This window comes from Tasmannia lanceolata, unplaced genomic scaffold (assembly GCF_043159265.1).
Source record: "Tasmannia lanceolata isolate RefF3 unplaced genomic scaffold, GAP_Taslan_0.1 ptg000037l, whole genome shotgun sequence".
NCBI lineage: Eukaryota > Viridiplantae > Streptophyta > Magnoliopsida > Canellales > Winteraceae > Tasmannia > Tasmannia lanceolata.
Genome location: NW_027518714.1, coordinates 12,632,550 through 12,660,070, shown reverse-complemented (window position 1 = coordinate 12,660,070; position 27,521 = coordinate 12,632,550). Strand labels below are relative to the sequence as shown.

At 37.9% G+C, this 27,521-nt stretch overlaps 1 protein-coding gene, 1 long non-coding RNA gene, 1 other non-coding gene and 1 pseudogene across 3 annotated transcripts; 2 read left to right on the top strand and 2 right to left on the bottom strand.

Annotated features, from left to right (window-relative positions):
* Positions 1–3,520: 3,520 nt before the first annotated feature.
* On the bottom strand, positions 3,521–8,613 carry LOC143862468 (uncharacterized). The gene is made up of 3 exons (XR_013240323.1): positions 8,494–8,613; positions 3,942–4,036; positions 3,521–3,814 (listed from the first exon to the last, which is right to left on the bottom strand). It is a non-coding gene; the product is annotated as an uncharacterized LOC143862468 (long non-coding RNA).
* LOC143862467 (2-(3-amino-3-carboxypropyl)histidine synthase subunit 1 pseudogene) lies at positions 4,841–6,951 on the bottom strand (annotated as a pseudogene).
* A 102-nt stretch (positions 8,614–8,715) lies between the features above and the next one.
* Positions 8,716–8,788, top strand: TRNAF-GAA (transfer RNA phenylalanine (anticodon GAA)). The gene has a single exon. It is a non-coding gene; the product is annotated as a tRNA-Phe (tRNA).
* A 4,235-nt stretch (positions 8,789–13,023) lies between these two features.
* LOC143860597 (phosphate transporter PHO1-like) lies at positions 13,024–25,589 on the top strand. The gene is made up of 15 exons (XM_077371319.1): positions 13,024–13,329; positions 13,976–14,038; positions 14,125–14,326; positions 18,915–19,221; positions 19,404–19,452; positions 19,881–19,952; positions 20,270–20,396; positions 20,661–20,781; positions 21,473–21,722; positions 22,879–22,983; positions 23,110–23,154; positions 23,345–23,497; positions 24,100–24,378; positions 24,465–24,601; positions 25,301–25,589. Exons 1-15 carry the CDS (start codon positions 13,123–13,125, stop codon positions 25,386–25,388), a joined length of 2,205 nt encoding a protein of 734 aa, XP_077227434.1. The 5' UTR covers positions 13,024–13,122; the 3' UTR covers positions 25,389–25,589.
* The last annotated feature ends 1,932 nt before the right edge of the window (positions 25,590–27,521 follow it).

Sequence of the window (27,521 nt, the reverse complement as noted above, 5' to 3'; positions counted from 1 at the left end):
CTGAAATGTAAGCATAGTCTTTATGACTTTAGAAGATTTACTCATCAAGTAAGTCATCTTCATCAAAGTCCAAATGAAGACAAGCTCCTCCTTTTTGCCAATCCCTGTGAATTACCAAATATGGATTTCATGAAAATGAATCCAATCATTTGTGTAAAACACTAAAGTATCTAGTTCTACCTGAAGAAGAACTTAGTACAATTCCATAATTCACGAAAGTATCTAGTTCTACCTGAAGAAGAACTTAGTACAATTCAAATGGCTGAAAAAGTATCAGTATCACTCTCACCATAAGCATCATTGTCAAGTTTCAATAAAGAACAAGACCTAAACAGCTTCTTTTGCAAATAATCATTTCTAATTGTCAAGTTTCATTAAAGAACAAGACCAAATAGTTTCTTTTGCAAAGAACCATTTCATGTTTCTTTTTGGAATGTTATAGTCATCTTATCCATATTTGAGTTAAGCTGTATCATCAAGTTTGGAATGTACAACCTTTCCCAAAAAGGACATCATCAAATGTGGAATGACACACAACAACTGTAAACATCGTCGAAACATATCAAGTGCTTATCTTGGCCAAAAGAGAGATTCGAAGATTCAAAATAACATGAATGTAGGTTAAGTCATGTCTATAAAGACTTTAACCCCATCTCCCCCACAGTTTTGAATATTCGATCTTTGTTCAGTCCCTTTGCGAGAGCATCGGCCATATTATCCTTCGATCTCACATCAATCAAAGTGATAATCCCGTGTTCAATGAGATAATTCAGCATGGCATGTTTCAGCCTAAGATGTCTCCTCTTACCATTAAAGAGTGAGTTCTTCACAATCGTAATTGTAGCTTGATTATCACAAAATATACTTAAGGAACTAAACCTTAACTGTGTTAGTGGAATGTCCATAACCATAATCAGAATCTTTATCTCCTCTGCTTTCATTTGCAACCGAAGCTAGAGCATAAAGTTCCAATTCGACTTCCACACATCAGCAGTAGATTTGCTTTCCCCTAATTCTGATTCTGATCCCCATGACGCATCAGAATATTCTTCCACAACAAGTGGATGGCCATCATAATTTAGAGCATACTCTTGAGTACACGAAAGGTATCTCATCAGCCTCATAAGGCTATTTCTATGCTCATGGCCATGATTGCTAGCAAAACAACTCAGCATGCCAACTATAAAGGCTATGTCTGGCCTAGTGCAACATAAAACATACATGAGACTACCAATCAGTTTAAAATAATCGAACTGACTCACACTGTCTCTTCTTTAGAGATCAGCTTCTTGGTATAATCAAAATAGTGTCTCAATCGGTTTGCACCCACTTCATCCTAAAAAAGAAAAGTAGTATTTCATATAATGGGCTAGGCCAAGGGTGATTCCTTGCCTTTCAAAAAACTTACTTTCATACCAAGAATGGTGTTTACAACACCCAGGTCTTTTCATGTCGAATTCTTTACCCAAGGTTAGTTTCACATGACTCACCACAGAGAGATTGGAAACAAGAATCAACAGCTACATACAAGCAAATAAGCATAACCTTATTCGACACAAAACGATAGTAAAGGCATTTATCCGAGTAATTGATCAGAACACCCAAAGCTCTTTACTACTTTGTCAAATTTCTGATGTCACAATTTAAGTGTTTGATGAAGACCAATACAAGGATTGTTAGATCTTAACATCCATACGAGCTGTGTAGAATAACATACAAACAGATATCTACTTACAACCCATAGTCTTAGCCTCATTGCAAATGGGCTAGCTGTCAAGTTAGATTTTCTAACAGAGAGCTCATTTCATCATGAATGGCTTCTGCCCACAACATAGAGTCCCTAGATCTCATCACTTCCTGATAGGATGATGGATCATTCTCTAATTGGTATGTCACAAAGTCCTCACCAAATTCTTAGGTACTCTATCACATGGAGGAGCATATAGAGATTTATAATGTGATGGGCAGTCAAAGCTGCCTCTCCCCAAATGCAACTAGGCATGCCAGCTGTCATTAACATGGAATTTAACATTAAGTTAACGTTATGTTCTTACACTCAGCTATGCCATTTGATTGAGGCGAGTGAGGAGCAGTAGTTTCAAGGATTATGCCCTGAGAGGCACATAATTCCTTGAACCCTGTCAATGTGTATCTTCTCCTTCTCTATCACTCCTACCTCTCACACTTGTCAAATTTAATTGACATATATAATGGTATCGTATGAGTCATAGTAAGGTGGACCATTTTCTGATAGTGCACATGTCCCAATCGGTTGTGTAACAACTTAGGATCAATGAGCGGTGAACTATCATAACTAACAGTCTCATTTCTTAAACTCAAACCATACATACCATCTATCAAGTATGCACAATCAAAATAGTATGAGTTAATAATAAAAAATTACTCTACCACACATAAATGAAGTGCATATGCCAGCATAGTCAAACAGACTAATGGAAAACACTTTAACATCTTATAAACTAAGCAGTTTACCTGAAAAAAGGGCCAAGTTCGCAGTACCAGTGTGAGTGACTTCCATGTCTGCTCCACTAGCCACTATACCAGTCTCCTTTACTTCGATCACACTTAGTGAAAAACGTTCTTTGAGTTGCAAGCATGACAAATGGCATCTGTTTTCAACCACCAGTCTGAGGAAGCACTGGCCATACCATTGCCTAACATGGCAACAAAACTCTTAGGCTCAGCACTGCCCACCATCATATGAGCTTCCTTTTATGGTGTGTCAGATTTACCGTCTTAGGTTGTGTACACTCTGCAGCAAAGTGACCCTATTGCCCACAGTTGTGGTACTTGCCCTTCTTTTTCTGAAAGATAGTCTTTTTGGCCTCCAACTTAGGATGTTCACTTTTAGGTGACTTGGATTTCCGAGGAAATTTCTTGGGATATATTACCGCGGTAGTAGCAGACTGTTGCTGTCTAACCATCTCCAAGTTATTCCTAGCTCGATTCTCATCTTCGATTCGAATGAATCGTTTGAGATCATCCAGTCCCACTTGCACCTTTTCCGATACATCTCGGTTTTGAAGGAGTGCCATGCAGATGGTAACTTATATATAATTGCACCAACAAGAAATGAATCACAGACAACTATTTTTTTTTTTTATTATACAACTTAAATCTCAAATTCTCTAGATCAGTAACTTGATGAGTGATTTTCATGTCCTCCTGGAACTTGAAATCCATAAATTTATCCACAAGATGAGTCTTGGACAATTCCTCCTCCTTCTTGAATTGAGCATCTAAGTTGTCCCATAGTGCTTTAGCAGTGTTATATTTACTATAGGTTTCTGCAAGACGATCTGAAAGATAATTCAACAAGTAGTCTTTGCAGAAATCCTCAGCTCTAAGCCATTGAGATTCATCAACTTCTTCATCTGTCTCAGCAAAGGTACTCAAAACGGTGTAAAAATAATTCATATATTTTAGACCGAATTGAGTATTTCACTTCCATGAGTTAAACTCAGATCTACCAAAGGATTGAAGTTTGACCATCTCAAAAGGCATACAATTCTTTTCCATTGTATTAAACTATTGACGAAAATAAAGTGGAAAGAGTGCACCTGGTTGGTGAATCACAAGAACCCAATCATTGTTGGATCAAAGTCGTCATAGAAAATATGAACGATTATAATAATCCAACACTAGGAAGGTCAGCTACAATCAGACCTTAGTTTTGAAGCCATTGGAACCCAATTGATCTCTAAGCTGGTGCAGAGATGATCTCATGGTGGAGCCCACTTCTCAGCTTTGAACTCCTTGTAGAAAGTGGACGGGTTTGAAACCACATAGAACACTGCAGATATGAAAGGAGGTAACATAAAGAGAAGAAAAACATGCCAATCCTAAACACCATGTACAGATTTTTGTGCTTACTGCTTAGTAATAAGATGAATAAAGTAGCTTTTCAGAAAGAAATGAACCTGCGATTTCCAGGGATAACACGGTCCAGCTGCGGCAAAACATCATGGGAGTGTTTTCTTTTCATTCACCTTGACCCATTTACCAGACTCATTGCCTGAGGAATATTAAATAAAAGCTTATACAACACCATCACTGGTCACTTAAGCGACAATAAGTGCAATAATGGTACAATGTAGTAGCAGACTAGCAGCAGGGAGATGAGCATCAAGATGAAAGTCGCAAGAAATTGAACACGGTCTGGAAATCATTATAACCAGAGCAGCACCAGATTGTACTTTTTACTCCTTCATGTTTGCAGGCAAGCTGGGGTTAGGCAGGACCCCTACTGGTGTATTAAGATAAAAAAAGATATTACAATTGAGAAAACAAAACACCAATCCTATCCATAGATACAATATCTAAAACATAGGGGGAATACAAAGGATCCCAGATCATCCAAAGTCTTCCAATTATGGCACACACTCTTGAAATATGTGTACCTAACATGTACAGGGTAATCATCGGCACCATGAGGTTTTGTAGAAATCATTGCTTGGCACTCTACATGAACTCCAAAAATGCTTTCTTCTCTTTCGTTATGATTGTGTGTGTGTGTGTGTGTGTGTGGTGGGGTGGGGTGGGGATGATCTAGATACTCCCATCAAAATATGTTACAGAGGCAAAGAAACTTCATCCAAACACGAAAAAGTGACAGCAACCCTTCACAAAATGTATGGAAAAGCAACCGATAGAAACCAATAAGCACTGCATTATGAGCATTAATTGAATCTGTGATGTTGAGGAGAGGTTGAGCAGTCACATTTCAGTCCTTCATGCCTTCTCATGCAATAACTCCTAGTTCCCAATCATCAAACAAGCCATAAGCTTCCTTCCCATGTGGAAATAGCAATTCAGTTGAAGCAAGTTTAGTTTATATTCCAATTTGTAGACCAAGTCACCCGCCTCCAAAAGTTTCTTCTTGTTGGTGTTGTGCAAACTGCAAACAACCCACAACTATCTACAATGGGAAAAAAACACGCATAGAAAAAAAAAAACAGGATTTACATGGTTTGTTGCAGTGTGTACTCTACATCCACAGATGAAGAAGCGATCAGCAACTTCCAATGTGTGCAAAGAGTACAAGAGAGTCCTTCATTAGGTATTCTGGAGGTTCCTTCATTCTTTTGTCTCATGTCATGTACACTACAATAGATTTCGTGAGCCATATAAAACTATTCTTGAGTTTTTCCTTAGGTTTTCTAGAGGTTCTTTCGTTAGGAATTCTGGAGGTTCCTTCATTCTTTTCTTCTTTATTTTCTGCAATCAAGAGTGATTTGGAATGGTATTAGAGCTGTCGAAGCTCTAGGGATCTGTTTACAAAGACTTATATGAACAGATCCGCCATAGGCCATAGCATAAGGTAATCTGTGGTGGAATCTGTCGTAAGGTCACCATCATTTCTTCCCTCAATATGATTAAAATTACAACAAGAATCATTCCTACACTGCAAACCATCCATCTTTCCCATATCCCCACATTTTGAATTTATTGGGATCTCCTGGCTCTAACCCTGAAGGAAGCCAAGAAGAAACTCAGCCTCAAACGACATTAGAATTGGCTTCCCAAAAGCCTCCCTCAATCAATTGGAAGTCACGGGCAAGCAATCTGTATCCAAGCATCGACAATCTTCAAAGAGAGAGATCCATGTAACGGAAAGCTCCAACATCAAAACAACCGTCAAGGCAAGAACTCTCTCACATCGGCTTCTACAAAGGGTTCCTTTCCGCCCCAGCATCACAACAACAATCCCCAACAAGCCGCATCCTTTGCTTTCAAAATCACATTTTTCCAAGCCTCTTTGTGCCCTTATGATCATAATCATACAACAAAAACCATAAGAAGTGGATCACACCAAAAAGCCCTAATTCCCAGATTCGCAATCATAGACACGTCAAGATGAAACGTTCCCTCGCCAACTAAAACAACTGTATCGATTCCACCCTTGGTGATCTTTGGCGTTGTGAAGCCAAGAATTTCGCCCGCGGACAACAGTTTTGACTGTGTAATTACAACTTCCAATCCCACATTGGCGAGCATGGGCTTTGCTGCTCAGATCATCGTCGAGAATTGGATGGTATCGGCCAATGCGATCTTCTGTGAACTGAAATTCGATCAAGTTGTGTTGATGAGATGGTCAACAATGATTCAAATTTCGACAATAACATAGAGAGAATTTGGGTGCAGTCGATCTGAATCAAACAATTGAGGTCGTAACGGATGAGGAGATCGAAGTTGAGGGCCGAGGCAGAGAAGTAATCGACACAACAAACATCGTAGTTGACATTGTCGACAATAAAGCATTCATCGATGGAAGCGAAGGTTTTGAAGATGATACAAAGAACGAGTGAGTACATGAGAAGGCCTTGGGGGAATCGAAGAGCAACGCATTTGGAACTGGATGATAAGATTCGCTAGATGGATTTGTGAAGCTTTAAGCTGTGGTTGGCAGTGACGACAAATATGGCGGAGTTGAGAGCAGAGTCCTTGGTGATTGAATAGGAGATTGGGCTCTTGAAGAAGCACTTCGGGCAGGGTTTGAATTTAAATGTTGTTTTCATGAGCAATTTGGAGCTTCACCATGCTTGACCAGCAAACTTAGTGGTAAATCTATGACTAAATGAAAAGCTAGGTGATGGGAGGATACTTGCATATATTCAATGGACTCCTATATTATTATTCTATCATGCAGAAGGTGATCCTTCATTTGATCTGGTATGGATTTCTCTTTCAATACCCCATTGGGCTTTTCTCCAAGAAAACATGATCATTTCTATTGCTTGGACTGCCACAAAGTTTCTCACATTTGATGGGTCAACAAATGTAGCCAGAATCTGAGTTGGGATTTTACCTTGATTTGAAATGGGAAACATGAGCTTCAGGAGAGACATAACCAGTAAGACTCCGCCCTCATAATGTTGATATCAATAAAGATGCCATTCCACATTGAATTTGATTGATTTCAAGGACAATGCCAACCTTAAAAAACCTTTGACCATCAATTCAGTACATCTGAACTCGAAGGAGATCAACAGAAAGCTCCTCTTTCGGTATCGGATATTCCATGCAGATACATTTCTGTCCAATATAACCCTTTAAATTCAGATTTCAGTAAAAGAAAACTATCTTGAAAGAGCCTCAAGTGGTACATAATGTTTCATAGAGTCTGTTGACCTAATTTAGATGCTTAAAAAACACACCTGGGATGGGAAGTATCTGCTGTTACTGCATTTCTCATGGAAACAACCTCAACCTCAATTCCGATAACTCTTTAGATGAACTTGATTGTAACAATTGTCCCAATGTTAGCATAAAAGAAGATCGTATTTTGATGCTGCATGCTGATAACAAAAAGCTGTTTCTTCTCCACGTGCTGTTCCAAGTCCAGCTTGATTTGAGTCAAAATTCTGGTTCTAAAATTACCGATACTGAAGATTTAAGTAAAGGAACTCAAAAGCACCAACTTCATAGCTCTGTCCATCAACAACAAAACCCCTTGTTTGGTTGCCAATATAGCATTGACATCCCAGAAGACTCCCGGGGATGTCTCATGGCTAATAATTCCATGTCTGGTGATGTGCCACCCTTGTCCCCTCCCTATGATATCCAAACCAAAATCCGCAAAAAAGGTAGAATTTTGATTGAATTTCTTTTGAATGATGCTTTTCTCTCGCTTACCTCTCTCTCTCTCTCTCTCTCTCTCTCTCTCTCTCTCTTTCTCTCTCTTACCTCTCTCTGTAATAACACCCCTGCTACTCTACTCCGTTGACAACCTAACAGTCTAACACTGCTTGCCACTATTCTCCGATGTAAGCTCCAAGCAAATCCAATTCTTGTCTCCTCGCTGTTGACTACTTATTCCACTACTCTCTACTCTCTGAGTCTATATCGCGCAACCAAATAGTAAAGATTCTATATTGAAGAACCCAAAATTTCATTTGTTTCTTAGCAAGGCAATGGCGGGAGCCTCGTGCACTGGGCCGCCCATTCAAGGCAATAGTTGAAATCCCTTTACAAGGCAGCTTTGGGACTTTAATCACAAAAGAATGTTGGGGTACTGTCACTAGCTGAATGAAGAGTCGCTCGTATGGACATAACCCAACATAAAAATTAAGCAGATATCTGGATTTCAGATAAAACCCATCTTGCGTCTAATCTTCTTCTTTCACTTGTTCAAAAAAATCCCAATGATCATGCATCTAAGAGAAAATGCAAAAGGTTTCAGAGTATGAGAGTAATGGGACCAAATATTTAGAAAATGAGATACTGCCAGGAAAATTAAAACCATCTGTCTTTTCTCCATCTATTTGTTACATCAATCACATACAAAATTCCCAGCATTCTGGGATGAGTTTAATCGGTTAGCATTTACAGTTACATCTTCTAACAATGAGAAGAAACTAAATCTGTAGTGACAGATTATATAAACGGTAAGGGAGAATATTTAAATGAGACAAATTACAATCTAGACATGTAGAAAGAATGGAATAATCAATTAAGAAATGGTGCCATTACCTAACTTCACCACCATTTCTACCCTCAATATGATTGCAATTACAACAAAAACCTTTCCTACAATCCAAACCATCCATCTTTCCCATATCCCCTGCATTTCGAATCCCCCTGCCGTCCCAGCGACCCAAGAACAATTCCCCAACACTTGATTCTTTTGCTTTCAAAATACGAGGAGACGATTGTAAAGAGTATGATATTTGATATCTGCAACTTAAACATTAAGCGGGGATAGCTCAGTTGGGAGAGCGTCAGACTGAAGATCTGAAGGTCGCGTGTTCGATCCACGCTCACCGCATTTTTATTTTTTTTTCTCCTTACAGGAAATTATCTTACTGTGGTTATTTTGGAAGGATATTATCATACCGGTTGTTAAAGTTGAATAGTGATGGCTCAATTTTATCCCTTTTCATGTGCTAAAAATAAGTAGGAAAATTTTAAAATATTTTCCTTTCCAGACTTTTCCAATAAAAAATTCCTCGGATGGAATCAAACAAGGCCGAGCGTTTTTCATATTTTAGGATTATTTTTGGGTTGTGCCCCAAAAATCATTTCCATAGGTTGATCCTAACCCTCCGATCTATAGAGTGTTAGGATCAACCTTCTAACATTCAGATCAGAGGGTTAGGATCAACCTATGGAAATGATTTTTGGGGCACAACCTATTTAGGCTGTGGCCCATCTAATGGACGGTTTGGATCATCCTATGGTGTGGGCTATATCGTACTTTTAATAAAGTGAATAGTGCCCTCATCAAAATACAGTAGTGCTGATAACATTTCCCTTTTTTTTTTCTTTTTTTCACATTTGCTTGGTGGAAGTGAAAACTAAGTCCTCGTTTGAATTGCAAAATTCTTGTAAAAGAAATTGTGGAATAATGTTTTTCATCTCAAGAGCCTTGTTTAGGTGTTGAATGGGTGATTCTCCATAAAAAAAAACAAAAATCAGTTCATCATTTTTCCTTTGTTAATTCACCGAGAGAAACCAGATTATAAAAGATGGATCCTTAAATTAGGAGTATGTTTTGTAACCCTAAAATTTATTTTTCGGAAAAACATTTCCTTGAAAAATTTTCTCATGATTTTTTCTCTTTAGGTTTAGTTTGCCTCTTCTTAACTTTCTTGAAATTTAAATCACGTTGCTTGGTTGCATGCTTGACAACCATGAAAAAAGCTTCATTGAGGGCATGTCTGCCAATTAGGATTTTTTTTTCATGATAAATTAGTTTCTCCTAGTGGTGAGAGAGGCGTAGGGTGGGTGGTAGAAGGAGAGATCTGAGAGGGTACGATTTTGTGAAGGGTGAAAGAGGTTAAAAAATCAGGAAAAGGTCAATCAGATTTTAAGTATAGTTAGCTTGTTACATGTTTTTTAAGCTTTTCTTACCATCGCATCACTCGGTCCCTCTCATATCTATCCCTCTCCCACCCTCCTCCACCTTTGGATAAGCTAATATTCCAGGAAAAATATTCAGCGTAGCCAAACATTCCCTAATCCTTATCAAAAAATAAATTGTCAGACCAAATTTTCAAACACCCACATGGAATTCTTTGAGTTCGCTTATTATGAATACCTGCCTGTCCAAAAATAATTCTTTCTATTCATATAATCAAACACCCTCATTACGATAACATAATTTCAAGTACAATAATCAGTTTGGAATCACAGATCTGGAGAAATTATATGATGAGTGGGCATACGAATACATAGAGGTGGTACGATGGAAGTACCACCCTTGATATTTGATCCAACAGCAGCTTCTCAAAATGTGAGCCGCGGTTGGATCACATATCAAGGATGGGATGATGAGTATGTGTTTGTATGCCCTTTCTCCACAAATCAGTTCTCATAATCGAAAACAAAGAGGACACCCTGTTTGTTTTAGATTTTGACAACCGATTGTGAGCCCCAAACTGATTATTGGTCTCAAAATTAAATAATCTGAAATCAACAGGGCCTTAGTAGATTGTCAATGTTTTAATATCCGATGATTCCCGCCGAGTCTAGCTGCTTGGTGGGGGTCTCTTTCAAATCTATGCAATTCCCGGCAAACAATTACAAGACCCGTTACTACATAATCTCAAACGAACAGGGCCTTGGTAGATTGTCAACGTTTTAACACCCGGTGATTTTAATCGTTCTACCTATAGACTTTGGCCCTGTCATTTAATTTTTGAGATCAATAATCAGTTTGGGGCTCACAATCTGTTGCCAAAATCTCAAAGGAACAGGGACTAACCTTTTGCTTTAAATATATTAATTAGACTGTAGTAACGTCCCATTTGTGTGAATTTTATACCATGTCCTATGCCCGTTATGACCGCTCTATCAGATTGTCCAACAAGTGCCACCGTTATGGCATTCTAAATCCTCCAACCATACAACCAAATATAGGACACAGAGTAGATGAATTCATCTCAATTCGTGGCACTCTCTCTCTCTCTCTCTCTCTCTCTCTCTCTCTCTCTCTCCTCTGAATTCATGATCGTTTTCTAAGATCAAAATGGGATTAATATGAGTAAACGGTTAGTAGATGGTCAATGTTTAAGAAGAATTTCATACACAAAGTGCACATACATAGCTTACATGATTACGTGTAAAAGCCTATGTCCAAGGTAAGTCAGATAACCTCACCTGACTGTTTGGTTGCAAGTATTAACCTCGTAGATTAGTGGTGCAAGTAGGTCAACATTGAGGAGACAAGGAACTTACCTCGTAGAATAGTGGTATATAGTGTTTGGCTGTCAACCTAACAGAGTAGTGAAGTATGATTACCAATATAGAGATGGGAGAGAGAGGAAAAAAAGAAGAGAAAAATCACATTCCCCAAGAAATCCAAGCAAAATTCCAATTTATTTATTTTTTTTTGTGTTTTTTTGGCTTGGAATTCGTAAGAGGAGATAAGGATGACACACCATAGCTTTATTAATACCCAACAAGCCTTGTCATCGGATGAAAGTGCTCCTATGGCGTGGAATGCATTGGGAGGAGTTTTGGCGGCACGCGATTGCCACTCAAACCAACTCATCTGTTTCAAGTCCCATTCATGCTCAGAAGTCCAACCCAACAAAAACATCGTTTGTTTTAAGCTTCTGAGCAGTTAAACTCCACATCACAGATGAACCTTGTACTCTTCGTTTTTATTAATTTACAGCCTAACAAAATTTTAGTTATGCGAGATAAGGCTCTAATCATCTCACTCGGTGCACTTTTCATGTAATCTATTCATTTTCTTCATTTACTGCCAGTCCTTGCTATGGATGGGTTATGCACAAAAATTCTCACTCATTGGACGATGCTAAGATCCAATTTGTGGCCTATGAATAGATGTTTAGAAAAAGACAGCGACGGTTCCATTAAAAATGGCATTGGAAATAATTTAGGGAGATGATATTTTCACACCCTACGCATTCGCCCCCCTTATAACGTGAACAGTGGGCAACTTTAACGCTTTTTTGACGTCAAATCACGTTAAAAGGGGGCGAATGCGTACTGAAGGGGGGGTGAAAATATCATCGCCCTTAATTTGTTTGGATCTATTGAATAGATAGACCTCAGCTTGGGTAACTCATTGCTGGAAAAAAAATGTATGCTGTGAGAATTGGAATAAGGTGTCTCTAGAATTGAAGGAGTTGTTTCACAATCAGTTTTCAAGAAGTGACTCCATCTCGTCTTGATGAACAAAAACAGTCATGATTCAGTCCACACATGGCTTATATGCTTGGTGATCGGAATTGTTGATCTCATGTGCTGCAAGAAAAGTGACGAGGTGGGTTCAAGTACAACAACGAAACAAAGATCTCAATCGTACTCGATCAAAGATCTAGAATCATATGATGAGATTAGGACTGAGAGCAATAGGATGGGTTGGTGATGGCCAACAATATCAATGGATCTGATCAAAATAACTCTTGGCAATGAGTCAATGCCCTACTATGTCTTGAAAGATCTTTCCATTTCAAAAAATTCCCTCTAATTTGTGTAATGTTCTTGTATATTCTAAGATTCATCACATCACTAAATATGGTTTCTCTCCATTTCAAATAATTTACTCTAATTTATGTGGTGTATTTGCATGTTATATGATTCATCACGTGACTAAATATGCTCTCTCTCTCTCTCTCTCTCTCACTCTCTCAATTGTATTATGTGCCGTGGCTCCGCAGTTTCTCATGGCAACTGATATTGGCATTACCTTGTTTTGATAATTGCACTTAATTATCTTGTCTTTTACTACTTGAACAGCTGTCAAAGATTAACCAGTTCCCAACTGAATCCGTGCAATTATTGTCTTTTACTACCTAAACAGCTGCCAAAGGTTAACCAGTTCCCAAAAACTCACAGAAGCCAATTAAAAAAACGAAAAGACAAGCTGAGTCCGTGCAATTATTAAAACATATCAGTGCTAATATCAGTAGCCTTTCTCGTATGGGCGGTTTTGGTTATTTGAATGGGAAAAAGGAGAACTCGCATTATCGTAAGAGGATTTCGGTTCTTTCGCTAAGAAAGTCGACTATATATTACGTTATTTTGGGTTTTAAGAGATTCTTTGCTCCTCAAAACCTCCTTTTTCTTCTTCTTCTTCTTCTCCCAATTTCTTATGTTTTGATTCCATGCTTTGAAAAATTAGAGAAAATGGTGAAATTCTCCAAGGAGCTTGAAGCTCAAATGATCCCAGAATGGAAAGAAGCATTCATGAATTACTGGCAATTGAAGCAAATCGTGAAGAAGATAAGGATCTTTCGAAAACCAGATACTGAAGAACATCTTCATTGCAGATTCTTTGTTCTTCATCCCTTCAGATACGTTGCTGGATTTTTCAACGGTGGAGAAAAACATAAGGTGATTCAGATGATGATAAAAATAACACATAGATGGAGAGTAATCTTTATATCGGAACTCTCCATCTATGTCTTTCTCCAGATCGGAACCCTAAAATTATACAGATCGGACATTTTTAGCTGTTCGATCAAAGATCTGCATTCGGATGGTTACGGAGTTCGATGGATCGGACGGTTAGGAAAATTTGATCGGTGCAATTTTATAAATATATGACAGATTATAGATTGAGATCTGATTGATAATGCATTTCATTTTCTTTTGGTCGTTTAATTCATGATCTGATTTTCGGATGGCCTATACCCTAAAATTGCACAGCTCGGACGTTTGTAGCTGTTCGATCAAAGATCTGCATTTGGATGGTTACGGTGTTCAATTGATCGGACGGTTATGAAAATTAGATCGGTGCAATTTTATAAATATATGACAGATTATAGATTAAGATCTGATTGATAAGAATTTCATTTTCTTTTTGTCGATTAGTTCATCGTCTGATTTTCGGATGGCCTATAACCTAAAATTGCACAGATCGGACGTTAAGAAGTTCAATTGATCGGACGGTTAGAAAAATTGGATCGGTGCAATTTTATATATAAGACAGATTATAGATTGAGTTCTTATTGATAATGCATTCTATTTTCCTTTGTAGCTGGAAAAACGGGAAGATTTGAACGGAAGGGATCTTGAGCAGTTATTTTCGGAAGAAGATGAGGTAATTAAGGAATTTAATTTTTTTTTTCTCATTAATTTTTTATTAGTGTTGCAAAAATTGCTTATTTATTTTTGATTTGTTGGAAGGCGAATGAGTTTTTCAGGAGATTAGAGAACGAGCTGAAGAAAGTAAATAATTTCTTTGAAAAGAAAGAGAGTGAATTTTCGGAGAGAGAAGAAATTCTCAAGAAACAGCTTCATATTCTCGTGGAGCTTAAGCAGGTTTTTAACGAACCTCGGCCAAGAGGTTTTCATGAGAGATCGGATATTGAGACCACCGATTTTTCAGGTTTGGGTTAGTTCGCTTTCTTCTTCTTTGAGATTTTTTTTATGGGTTCTTCTTCTTTGAGATGATATTAAATACTATATTACTCTTTAATCGTAGTGCAATAAGTTGCTTTTCATATTAGTTCCTAACTTCCTATGTCTGATTATATTGATCATCTAGTCCTTTCTTTCTTCAAAACTACTTCAATGGAATGAAAAGATATGGTTGGTCTTATGAGTAGATGACTCAGACCATTTATATGGTTGGTCTTTCCTCTTTAAATTGGATTATGATACAGAAGTGATGCCCACAATACTCACTATTTGATTAATAGATTAAAAAAAATGTTAGGGCACATTTGGCTACCGTGGGGTTTTTTTAATGATAAACTGGTGTCTCGAGATGGGTGAGTGGGTGAAGTGGCTAAAAATCAAGAAAGAAATAAACACACACTGAACTCTAAACCGAATCGGTTTCTCGCAACCCTAAAACAAAATATATTGAAAACAATATATAAATACTCCTATGTTACCAAAAATACTCTCAATTGCATAGTAAACCTAGTGGCTGGAGATGCCACTTGCATGTAAAGTGAATAGTAAAGTCTCAAAATCACTCCGGATAGAATACAAGACATTTATCACAACAGTTAAAACTAGAACTATACTGGATTAAAGGTTTCAAGGGTTAATATTTTGGCCAGGCCATCTTGGACCTTGGCCAATACCAAGATATTGGTAGGGTTCCGTTTGATAATATATTTATCAGAGTCTGAGGTATCGAAATATCAGCCAATATTTGTGAATTTTAATAAAATTTTCTAGAAATCGCGTGTGTTTGGCTAAACAAAACGCTTGGCAGCCTTTGAGATTTCGTTTGTGTTTGGGTTGTCATTCCTCCTTTGGTTGCCAATTTTGCATTGAATTCCTTGGAGACTCTCTGAGGTGTCTCTGGGTAATTATTGTGTGTATGTTGAAGTGACATTCTTATATCCTCCTAAGAACTTTCAAACCCAATTCCAAATGGTATAATTTTGCTTGAAGAATCTTGGGAATGATACCCCGTACTTATTCCCTTACTCTCTGCACCACCAAACACTACTTACCCCTGCTATCCGAGTTAATTCGAGGCAAATCCAATGCTTCTTTGTCTTCTCCCAATAGACTACTTATTCCACTACTCTCTTCATCTATGCTATACATCATATTGAAATGTCAACATGTATTTTTTAAATTTTAATAAAATTTAGAGAAAATCCTTATAAAAATAGAAAAGATGTCATCTACTATCTCTTATAACATGGGATTTGGTAGGGAACACAGCATAAAAGGCATTTCGTGGGTGGGCTGTTACATGTGACAATGTGAGAGCAGCTACACAGGCTCACTTTTCAGCAGATTTTGTCGTATTCATTTAATTCATCTTAGGTGCATGCTCTCACATGTAAAAGCCAAGCAGTGAAATGCCTTCTGCGTTTGCCCTAGATAATCCCTTTATAATATTAGGACCAAGACAGGTTGACTACGTGGACAATCTCCCCTTCTATTAAATCCTCCACGCCACACTCTCTCCACCTAAATCCTACATCTCATCCGTCTCCCGTAAATCTCTCCTTCCCCTTTTTCCCCCAAACCCTAATACAACGCAGTGGCCTCCGGCCGAATTGTTTAAGCTCAGAAATTTCTACTACTGGTGTATTCCTGTATTGGGCGTTTTGGACCAGGATGCATCTCTTGATGGCTTTCTTCCACAACGTCAAAATTGCTGGAAGTCCCAAAAAAAGACCTTTCAGATTCCATGACTCACTGATGATACATTCCATGGAGGTCAGTTGCTTCTTTCGTCCATGTTGAATGTCAGTTACCTCTTATTCTGCACTGAAACTTTAAAAAAAAATGACTTGGGGCTTAACGTAATCAGAGGTTATAGAGGATGCTAATTCTGTAATTTCCATTTGATCAATTTATGAATGGCAGATTTCCTGTGTTTCTCAGGTCGGTTTCTCGACAAGGCTTTCTTCCACAGTTCTTTTTGTCTCTGTATCCTGGAATTTTCAAGTGTAAATTCTCATGATCATGGTAGAGACAACTGTGCGAGATGATAGTGGATTTTGTTGCCTTCGAAAATATGGATCATTTTTGGCAAAGGAAGTTCCCCTCATTGCCCAAATGACGATATTAAAGACTATTATTTTACAACATTTCAAGTGGTATACAATGCCTTTAAAAAAAAACCCTATGTTATACAATAATTACAAGTCTACAACCTTACAATCAATTGAAGCATTAGGAATGGTAACTAGAAACACGGGTCGAGTTCTGGAACAAACAAAGGTGCAAATATTATTATGATTCTACCAGCAGCAATCGGTTAAAACTTACCCACAAACCGTGCTAAAGCTGCTATGAACAGAACATATGTGATTATAAGAGCAGTCTTCCTCCAGCTGTTGGTGTAAGCCTGTAGTTATCATATCCATCATGAAACTACAAGAAACCAAATGTGCTATTATCAAACAGAACCTCTTTCTATGAAGAACTTCATGTATCTCAAACACAGACAAGCAATGAACAGATTTAGGCACATAAATAAAAGATAAATAACACAACTTCTTTTATGAGGGGCTTCATATCTCAAACACAGACAAGCAATGAACAAATCTAGGCATATTAGAGTTTAAATAAAAGATAAATACACAAGTACAGTATGTGCCTGGTCAAGAAGGCTCATACAACGTCCTAGGCAAATGGGAGATCATAGCAACAGGGAATCCCAAGTTGATGATGCCTGTGTTGGGTTACAGCCTATTTACGCTGTGGCCCAACAAATGAACGGTTTCGATAATCCTATTAAGTGGGTCTCACTACTGGACTATATTGTGGGGTATATCAAACCAATATAAGGAGACTCATACCATACATCTGCTTTGTCATGATACCCTCCATATTACCATTGTAATATGAGACAAATCAGTTCTTTAGCTTACTGTTTATTTGCCCCTTCCTTGTGAGTTTCCTTTGTACCATTATTTATCTACAATGTTGTGGAATTGATGCTGGCTTCATGATTTATTTGGATTGATTGCTAGGTATTTTGCGATTTGATTCTTCTAACGCGTAGCATATCTATTTGAATGCCTGCTAACAGAAAACTGAGTTCCATGAAAGAAAACCGAAGGGTTTTTCAAGTCCACTTTTCTTGCAGAAGCATCTTCCCTTATGTTCTATCATTCCATTCAGGGTTCTATGTTATACCACTTTACGGGCAACTTAATGTGGGACTTGGGATATTCTCTCTAATATAGATTCCAACACAACACCACGCATTGATAAATATTTTAAAATAAATCATCAGTAGCTCAAGACCACTTTTCTTGCAGAAGCATCCTTCCTCACCCAACCTTCGATCCTTCCTTATGTTCTTGTTAGTCACCCAAAACTGAATGCGAGGGCGTAATCAATTTGCCTCCTTCGATTGGATTCCATGCGATTGAGAAGAAGAGGGGAACCAACTTCATCCTTTGTCTCTTAATGCCTTTTTAGAGAAACAAAATAACCACCATTCAAAAAAAAAAACAGAGAGAAACAAAATAACTTAAAGTTACCAAAATGCAGGCCTAACAGAAAAGGAATGCAGGAATGCAAACGACAACAATCAAGCAATAGACATTTTGTCAAATAACAATGAACAACAACCATTGCGGTTATGGAGAATAAGAAGCTAACCTTTGATACCTAGTTTTGCATAAAAATGCAACAAGAGATTCGACCAAAGGAAAAGAGTGGGCCAAATCCAGAGGAATTTCACTGGAAAACTGCGAAAACGAGAACTCAGAGGCAGAAAAGATCAAAACGGCCAGAGGGGGGGACAGAGATGGCAAATCAACGGCCAGAGGGAGGGAGGGAGATGGCAGTTCTTCTTCCCTTTTTTTTCGTTTCACGTTTCTTCTCCCTCCATCCTGTAACCGATTTGGTGAGATAGTATAGCATTAAAAACTTCTTTGTGCAATGGGTCGAATACGGGACTGGGGGGGGGGGGGGGGGGGGGGATTTAATGTTACGTGCCTAGTTGGGCCTCACTTGGGTGGAATAAATCAGTTTAGATTTGTGTAGCTTGTGAGTTTTCTATCTACTTGTTTGGTATGGTTAGGAGTCTGAGAAATAAGGGTTACGATATCTTGATTGGTTTGGGAAGGAGTAAGTGGTTGCATAGTGGGTTTTCTATTTAACGTGTAAGTATTCCTTTTTCAAATCATTGAAGAAACTTATTCTGGTAAGTGTGTCTTTGCACACAAAGGAAGACTGACCCTTCCCTCAAAGTGGATCAAGAGGTTGATCTTCCCTCTAAGAAGATCAATCGCGTTGCGGACTGATTCGGGTTCGTTACAATCAACGCCCTTTGTTTAAATGTCATGTACTTGGAAAAACCTTAATATCAAATGCCTTTTACATTACACCACTCGGGTAATACCTTAAACTTATCATGTGAAGGCTCCCTTATTAATTTTTTAGTCAAATGTGTTTCTTACCAAATTTTGCTCTTATTTTAGTTTTACCATCTTCCAAACAGTTAATGAAATTACAAACCCCATTTATGATTTTTTCCCTAGAGAACATGGTGGAACCTGGTGTGGTCAAGGCATCAGAGGGAGAAGATGTAGGCTTCATCACGTCCAAGCGATCGAATAAAGATAAAAAGAACCGAATAATGGCGATGCAGATTGACATTCCTGCAACAACACCAATGCAAACCATCACTGCAATCACGAAGATGCTACGTGAAGATTTACAGATTGACTCCAATAGAGAAAAATCTTCCGATTTCGTTAACCGGAAAAAGATCCAAAGTGCTGAGAAAATGATTAGAGCAGCTTTCGTGGAGCTATACAGAGGTCTTGGGTTATTGGAAACTTACAGGTATTTCTTTTTCTTTTCTTGTCTTTTCTTTCATTTTCTTTTGTTACTATAATGCATGTTGAGATTTATAGAGTTTCCCATGAAGTAGTATACTTTTTTTGCTTTTTTCGGGTGAAGGTGTTCTGGTTTGGATAAGTTCAGAGGGTTCTGTTTTTTAGCTGTAAATATATTTAATTTCGCAGGTCTTTGAACATGGTGGGATTCACAAAGATACTTAAGAAATTTGATAAGGTAATTAATTTATGTGTCCTTAGACCAACTTGGCCATCTTGACATTGCTTGTTATGATTAGACCAACTCGACCATCTTGACATTGCTTGTTATGATTTTATCTCATAAAAACTGTGTCTAAATGGCAATTTTATTTGAAACAAGAAAGCCATGGGGAAGATCAGCCAATGATCTAGAGTTCTAGACCGTCCAATTGGTGGGTCATTGTGGATTGCCCATGGCCCAAAACTCGCTGTGATCTAATGGCCTCAACCAATTGAGTGCCATATCCCAAATGATCAATGGAGTTTGAGCAGTTGAATTTGAACCATCTCCTATTTATTATTTGGAGTGTAGAAAACAAAATATATATATTGGACCTCAAGTTATTTGAATTCAAAATGATTCTTCTATATATAAATGGTCATTTTTAGGATTTTTTTTGGCAGGTAGCAAACCAAGAAGCATCTGAAACTTACTCAAAAGTGGTGAAGAGGTCACATTTTATGAGTTCAGACAAGGTATGTATGTAGTAATGTGATCCATGTTTTTTTTTGCTAAATATGAATAATTTCCACTTTGATTTCTTTACGTTCCCTAAAAGGCGCCTAATTTTTCCTTGTATAAAATTGAAGGTAGAGATCTATCTGTTTGAATTTTGTACATTTGATACACTTTTCTTAAAGTTGAAATGATTTGACAACCAGTAATTCTCAAAGTATCATCACAACTAGGTGCAAATTGCACCCAACTTACCTTCCCAAAATACCCTCTCTTATTCATATAGCTAGTTATCATATGATTTTAATCTTTGGCAATGCTTGAGTGGTTTTCGTAGGTGGTTAGGCTCTCAAAAGAAGTGGAATTCATCTTTACAGAGCACTTCGCTAATGATAGAAAAAGAGCAATGCAGTTCTTGAGACCTCAACTTCATAAAGATTCTCACATGATCAGCTTTTTAGTAGGTAATGCATCAAAAGAATCTCTCCATCTCTATCAGTATTCCAATGAAGATCAAACGACAGTGAAAGTGTCTCACACCGTAATTTGTTATAGGTGTTCCATACTGGATCATTCATCTTTTCGCTTTTTTTTTACCCGGAATTTATCTAGGAACCCGGGCGCACCTGAAATTTTATTTATCTTTTCTCTTTCTCTTTATTTCTCCAACTGAGTGGGTAGTTCCTCCCGTCGTTTCAGTTTCCTTATTTTTTATGTTTGTGTTGCAGGTCTGTTCACAGGTTGCTTTGTAACTTTATTCATTGTATACGCAATCTTGGCTCGCTTGTTAGGCATGTTCTCTGCAACAGCAAAACAAGGTGACATGGAAATTGTTTACCGAGTTTTCAGGTACTTAAAGACCCAACCTAAACTATCAGATTCACTTCTTTTTACTATGGAAAAAGACCTATGTTGCCATTTATGAATTGAGCACTTTCATCAGATGGTAATTGGTAAGCCAAAAAAAGTCAATACAAGTAACAATTGATGGCCCCCACCGCCTATCATCATCTGCTCAAGGATCTGATGGTTAGATTGGATGTGATGGAAGACCCCACCTAAACTATCAGATTCACTTCTTTTTACTCTGGAAAAAGACCTATGTTACCATTTATAATTGACCACTTCATCAGATGGTAATTGGTAAGCCAAAAAAAGTCAATACAAGTAACAATTGATGGGCCCCACCGCCCATCATCATCTGATCAAGGATCTGACTGTTAGATTGGATGTGATGGGATTTATGAGTAATTCCTCTTTATTGAAACAAAATTTCTTTCAAGCACATTCAATCTATTAGAGTATTTGGTGCTCTCTACAATTCAAATCCAAACAAAAAAGAGCTTATATAGTAAGTTACCACTGACGCAGTCGATCTTGATCGCCATTCAGACTTGCATTGTAACTCAATGCGGGCGTTTTACACCAGATCATTCCTCAGAAAAGAGACATAATACAAAATCAATTGGGTCTTTACCGTTCAAAAAATAAATAAAAATCAGTTGGGTCTATCTAACACACTTGTGTTGCGTTTGTGCAGCATGTTTGCCCTGTTCAGTTTGCATGTATTTGTGTATGGTTGCGACCTCTTCCTATGGAGAAGCAGTAGAATCAACTACAACTTCATATTTGAGTTCCCTCCAAATAGAGCCCTTAAATACAGAGATGCCTTCTTGATCTGCACATCCCTTATGACTATGATTGTGGGAGCCATGGTAATCCACCTTTTAATTAGATCACAGAGCCTCTCCAAACGTCAAGTTGATGCCACCCCTGGATTTCTCTTCCTGGTAATCCCTACTCTTCTCCATTCCTCTACTTGCTTTGTGTTATTTTTACAGAGATTTCATATGGTGTGTGTACGTGAAGTTCAGTATTTTTTGAAAAGTTTAGTGGGGGCCCACTTCAAATGCAAGGTTTTAAATTTTGGTTTTCGTGTCGCCACCACCGAAACTGAAATATTTCGGTTTTGGCCGAAATCATGTAAAATTATGATAATGATTTTGTTTTTTTTATTAATTTTGACCAAAATGTATAAAATTTCGGCATGAACTTCGATGGAAATTTCATAAATTTCGGTGGAAATTTTGTAAAAATGGCTAAAAATGAAATTTTGCCAAATAAAGAACTTCACGTAAATTTTGTTTCGCTGAAACCAAAGTATTTCGGTCATTTCGTTTCGTTTCGGCCAAAATTTAAAACCATGTTCAAAGGATGATCCAAACCATTCATTTGTTGGGCCACAACATATACATCGTAGATCATTTCCATAGGATGATCTTATCCCTCCGATCTGCTGAGGGACTGCACATTATATAAACTTTTATAGATCAGAGGGTCGGGATCATCCTATGGAGATGATCTACGGACTAACGGGGTACAGCCTATTAATGTTGTGGCCCAACAAATTAACGGTTTGAATTATCCTATGAAGTGGGCCCCACAATACTTTTGGAAAAAAATATTGGACTTCACGTGCACACAGCATGTAGAAACTCTTTTTTCCAAACAAAATTTTCTTTTTGCTACCTATGATAGCATTCATAGTAATTTCTGTCACACATTATTTTTTATGTTCGATGGGGGCCACCTAAAACAAAGTAAGAAATCCGATTCCAAGTGGATAGCCTATAATGTTAAATTTTTAAACTCATATGGAATGCATTTTGTATGTGAAAAAATGTAAATATGAGAAATGATATTTCCATCCCTTTTCTTTCTCTTTTACTGAGAATTACTTTATTTTAATCTGAAGGGTGTGAACATACTGAAAAGGGATTTAAATATCATTTTCCTCTACAATAAAAAGAATACACACACAGATCTACAGCATAAATAAATAAATGGGAAAAAGAATGGTCGTGCGTGCATTACGAAGGAGCCGGTTGTTATTCATGTTCTAAATTTTAAGAGCCTGAAGCTGATCTCCACGCCTTTGAATTCCAGTTGTTCTTTGGATTGCTCATCTGCCCTTTCAACATCTTTTACCGCTCGAGCCGCAACTGCTTCCTGAGGGTAATATGGAAGATAATATGCTCTCCATTCTACAAGGTAAGGATCTCTCTCTCTCTCTCTCTCTCTCTCTCTCTCTCTCTCTCTCATTTTTCATGGCTAGAGGTCTATATAATGCTTGAAAGTAGATCGACTCAATGAAATTCAGATCTGCTTACTTTTCAGGTAATGATGGTAGATTTCTTCATGGCAGACCAGCTAACCAGCCAGGTGAACTTCCTTAAGACTAAAGGACCGTGCTACATTTTTTTTTCAAAACTTTTTTTTTTATCTTAAGTAAGTCTCTTGGAACAAAGATTGTTGGAGAATATGTTCTTTTGTGTGATTTATTCTCCCTTTTTAGAACTTTGCTTGTTTTTTCGATGGAGAAATGTTCCTTATTTTCTCTCTCTCTTTACAGATCCCGCTGCTGAGGCACTTGGAGTTCTCTGCCTGCTATTTTGTTGCAGGCGGTTTCAGAAGAAACTGGTATCAGATATGCACCACTAGCAAGCGATACAAGGAGTTCGCTTATGTTGTCTCGTTTATGCCATACTATTGCCGTGCCATGCAAGTATCACTACCAAACCCCTTCTTCTGTAGGCACATATATTCACACGTGCATTCAATTTTTTTAGGGCCTCTTTGGATGTGACCAAAATTGATCCTTATCTGCGAATAATATTTTTTAATTTAATCTTATTCACAAATAAGACATTCAGTTCTCTTTCGAAGTATACATCCTCAGTTCGTAGAGGAAGTGAGCACCTTCGCCCTTCATGACTACCTGCCTCGGCTGTGGCCTCAGAAGAGGTGGGACCATATACTGAGCTGGTTCCTTCGCACGGCCAGTTAGGCGGGTGCTTTGCCACATGAGGATGTGGCATAATTTAAGGGTTGGAGACCATATTTCCACCCCCTTTCCCAATATTTTCATTACTTTTGTTTGTCTTTTTTTTGCAAAACAACTTTATTTTCAGGAAAATGACAAACAAAAGGGGTGAGAATATCATCTCCATAGTCATGGGTGGTTATACAGTGGCTAGTGATTCTATAGAAAAGAAAAAGTTATGGTTATCTATCGAATAGAAACAAGCATATTTTCTTATTCAACCTTTATGTTTAATTTGTTGAACTTGTCATGCCTGAGACATGGCATTCCACTGTCATTTTAAGTGTGCAAGGAGATGGTTCGACGAGAACGACATAGACCACTTGGCTAACTTTGGAAAGTACATTTCTGCCATGCTGGCTGCTGGCGCCAGGCTTACATACAGGATGCGGCCCACTCCTCTATGGCTTGTATTGGCCATTGTCACTTCCATAGTAGCAACTTTCTACCAATTGTACTGGGATTTTGTTAAGGATTGGGGGCTTCTCAATCGAAAATCAAGGAACCCATGGCTCAGAGATGAGCTCATTCTAAATCACAACAGTGTCTACTTTGCATCCATTGTAAGTTAAACATCACTTCCAAAAAAAATTCTAACATCAATTTATACACATTCTATATTCATCTTTTCTTCTTCTTTGAGTTGCAGGTTTTAAATTTTGTTCTAAGACTTGCTTGGATCGAAACCGTGATGCCCCTCAACATCAATAGAGTCAATGCTCAGTTGCTTGATTTTTTCTTAGCTTCCTTAGAGATTATCCGAAGAGGGCATTGGAATTTTTACAGGTATCTATTTATCTATCTATAATATATACTAAACATGTTTCTTTCCATTGTCATTCCCTTCCTTTCCAGAAAAATTTTTTATTTTATTTTTTTTATTTTTTATTTTTTTATGAATGGTAAGAAAATAAAACCTTTTCTTTAAACCTCATGTTTTGTTTTGATAGGTGAGCCCACTATTTTACACCTCATGCTATAATGGCTGGGCCCAACATTTATAAACCACGCCTAGCATGGGTAGGCCCACCCTTCTATACCTTCATGGTGGGCCCACCATCTCCATCCAAACCAATGCATAGGGTGGGGCCTACCATTTTACATCTCATGTTATTGATGGGATAGGGCCAACTTTTTACACCTCATGTTTTTATAGGATGGGGCCCTGTCATTTTACACCTCAAGTTTTGGTGGGTGGGGCTACCATCTCTACCCATAATGGTATTGATGATGTGGGGTCCACATCTCAAACCTATGCATTGAGATGGCCCCCACCATTTTACACCTCATGTTTGATGGTGTGGGGCCATCATTTTACACCCAGGCATAGCATGAGACCAGAATACTAGTACTTTTATAAGTACCAACTCAGTCTTGCTTCAGAGTTATGGAGTTTATAGTGCACATTGCATGAAACAGGCTTTGATCGTGCACCAAATAAGGAGTGGGTGATTCTTCTGACATTAACTAGTTATTGTTAAACAGGTTAGAGAATGAACACCTAAACAATGTGGGCAAGTTCAGGGCCGTAAAGACAGTGCCATTACCATTCTGTGAGGATGTATTTGGATGATTGAAGGTGGTAGTTTTTGCCACAGGAAGGCTATATGATAAACTGGTTCAAGCCTTGAAGGTTTTGTGAGTTGTGACCTAATGTTCGTCGATTTGTAGATGGGTGTCTATACAGAGACCGGTTGTAAAAGATACAAAATCAACAGATATTCAATGACCCCACATACATAGATTTTAAATACATATTCCTTTTGTAAAATCATATTGCCATTCCCATGTTTTTGTAGCTAATCTGCTCTCATTTGACACTTTCCTAAAGAGCTGTTACAGGAAGTTGTAGTTCCAGCAAAGCTATCGACGGCCAATTAGAGAAGTGTTTAATAAAGTGAGAAGTGTCAATATCAAAACAGGGGGAGTGAGAATATTACTTGTTATTTATTTTTGGGAAATGATATTCCTCCTCCCCCTCCTAACGGTTTCTGTGAGAACTGAGAATGGTTCACTACTTGAGGATAAATTCATTCCCGTTCCTTTGCCCCCCTTTAACGGTTTATGTGAGAATGGTTCACTGCTTGAGGATAAATTCCCGTTCCTTTGACATCTTTCTTTGCCTTTAAAACTCATACGAATAACGTTAAAGGCGGGGATTTTATCCGTCACGAGGGGGGGCGGGGATTTTATCCGTCCCCTTATTTTTTTCGTGGGCTCATTTTATTCAGTTTTTAAAGGCTACCGATATTCCCACTACCATGGGATGAACTCACCTTGCCTTTTCTTTTTTAATTGGCTGCCAAGAGTGCTTTTGGGAATTTGTAATAGGGAAGTGATGTATTCACCCTCTCCTCCCAATTTTTTACTCGGGACAGCCCCCTCCAGTGTATTTATGACTACTCTTTTACACTATAGGGGCTGTCCCAAGTAATAAAATGGGGGCAAATATGTCATTTACCTTTATCCTTTAACAGCTGGTTAAATTATAAAAGACAAGGTGAGTTTGCTCCATTATCAAAACAGGGCAATGCGAATATCAATAGTCCTTTTATATGGTGAACTTCTACTTTGGGGGCCACTAAAACCCCTTTGAAATGACAAATTGAGCAAATTAAACGATGGAGATCCTCGCTAGGCTTGAGTGACTTTTGGTCGTTCGTTTTATGAGGGATTTTTGTATGGATTATCATCTAGTTAAATTGACCGACCGATAAAATATTCTAAAGAACAGGAGTGTATGAAGACCGACCGATAAAATATTCTAAAGAACAGGAGTGTATGAAGCAGGGTAGGTTTTCATCAAGCTTATCAGTAATGATGGGGAGTCCAGTTGCTTTGATAGCTCCGAATTATTCCCATCAGAGGCCTATGAAGTTAAGGAAAAACAGTCTATTAGTTCGACAAAAAAATAGTGGAACGTAGATTATTGGGCGATCTAAAGCGTTCATTTGTTGGGCCCTAACGTAGATATGCATTCCCTCAAAAGTAAAAAATCTTCTTCATAATATTATTCTAATCCTCTGATATGTATAGGTTTCAATATCGTGCCATTCATTTAAAACTAGTTGTAGCAATTAATAAATTAGATTGGTAAGAGATCTCTAAATTCAGATTTTGTTAGATTGGTAAGAGATCTCTGAATTCAGATTTTGTAGGGGCACATTCTATATTCACGTGATAGAGAGATGCTGAGAGAGAGAGAGAGAATAGGAAACAACCCAATGGATTCCATCTTTACAATTCAAGTAATAGAGATGGAGAGAGGGAGGGATAATTCATGCAATAGAGAGAGAGAGAGGGGGAAGAAAATAGGAAACAACCCTTGCAAGGGAATAGAAGCAAACCAAAAAAAGAATAGAGACTCAATGCAATGTCGCAAATTCAAAAGCGACAAAATTGTATTTCCACTATTCCGAAAAATCCACTTCCAGAGGTAAAAATGCGTGAAAAAAAAGTCTTGAATGAAAAGAAAATACAAAAAATAGCATATGATTCATCATCTGTCCCCTAGTTTCTATATTTCTTTCAAGGCACGTTTTTAGCTACCATGAACTTATTTTCATGATAAATTAGCTTTCTTTGGTTGGTGAGGGAGGCTGGGAGGGATTTATTTCCGGGAATACGATAGGGACTCAGTGAGGAAAGGGCTAGAAAAGACTGAAAAATCAGGAAATAAAAAACTACACTCCAAATGTGATCGATT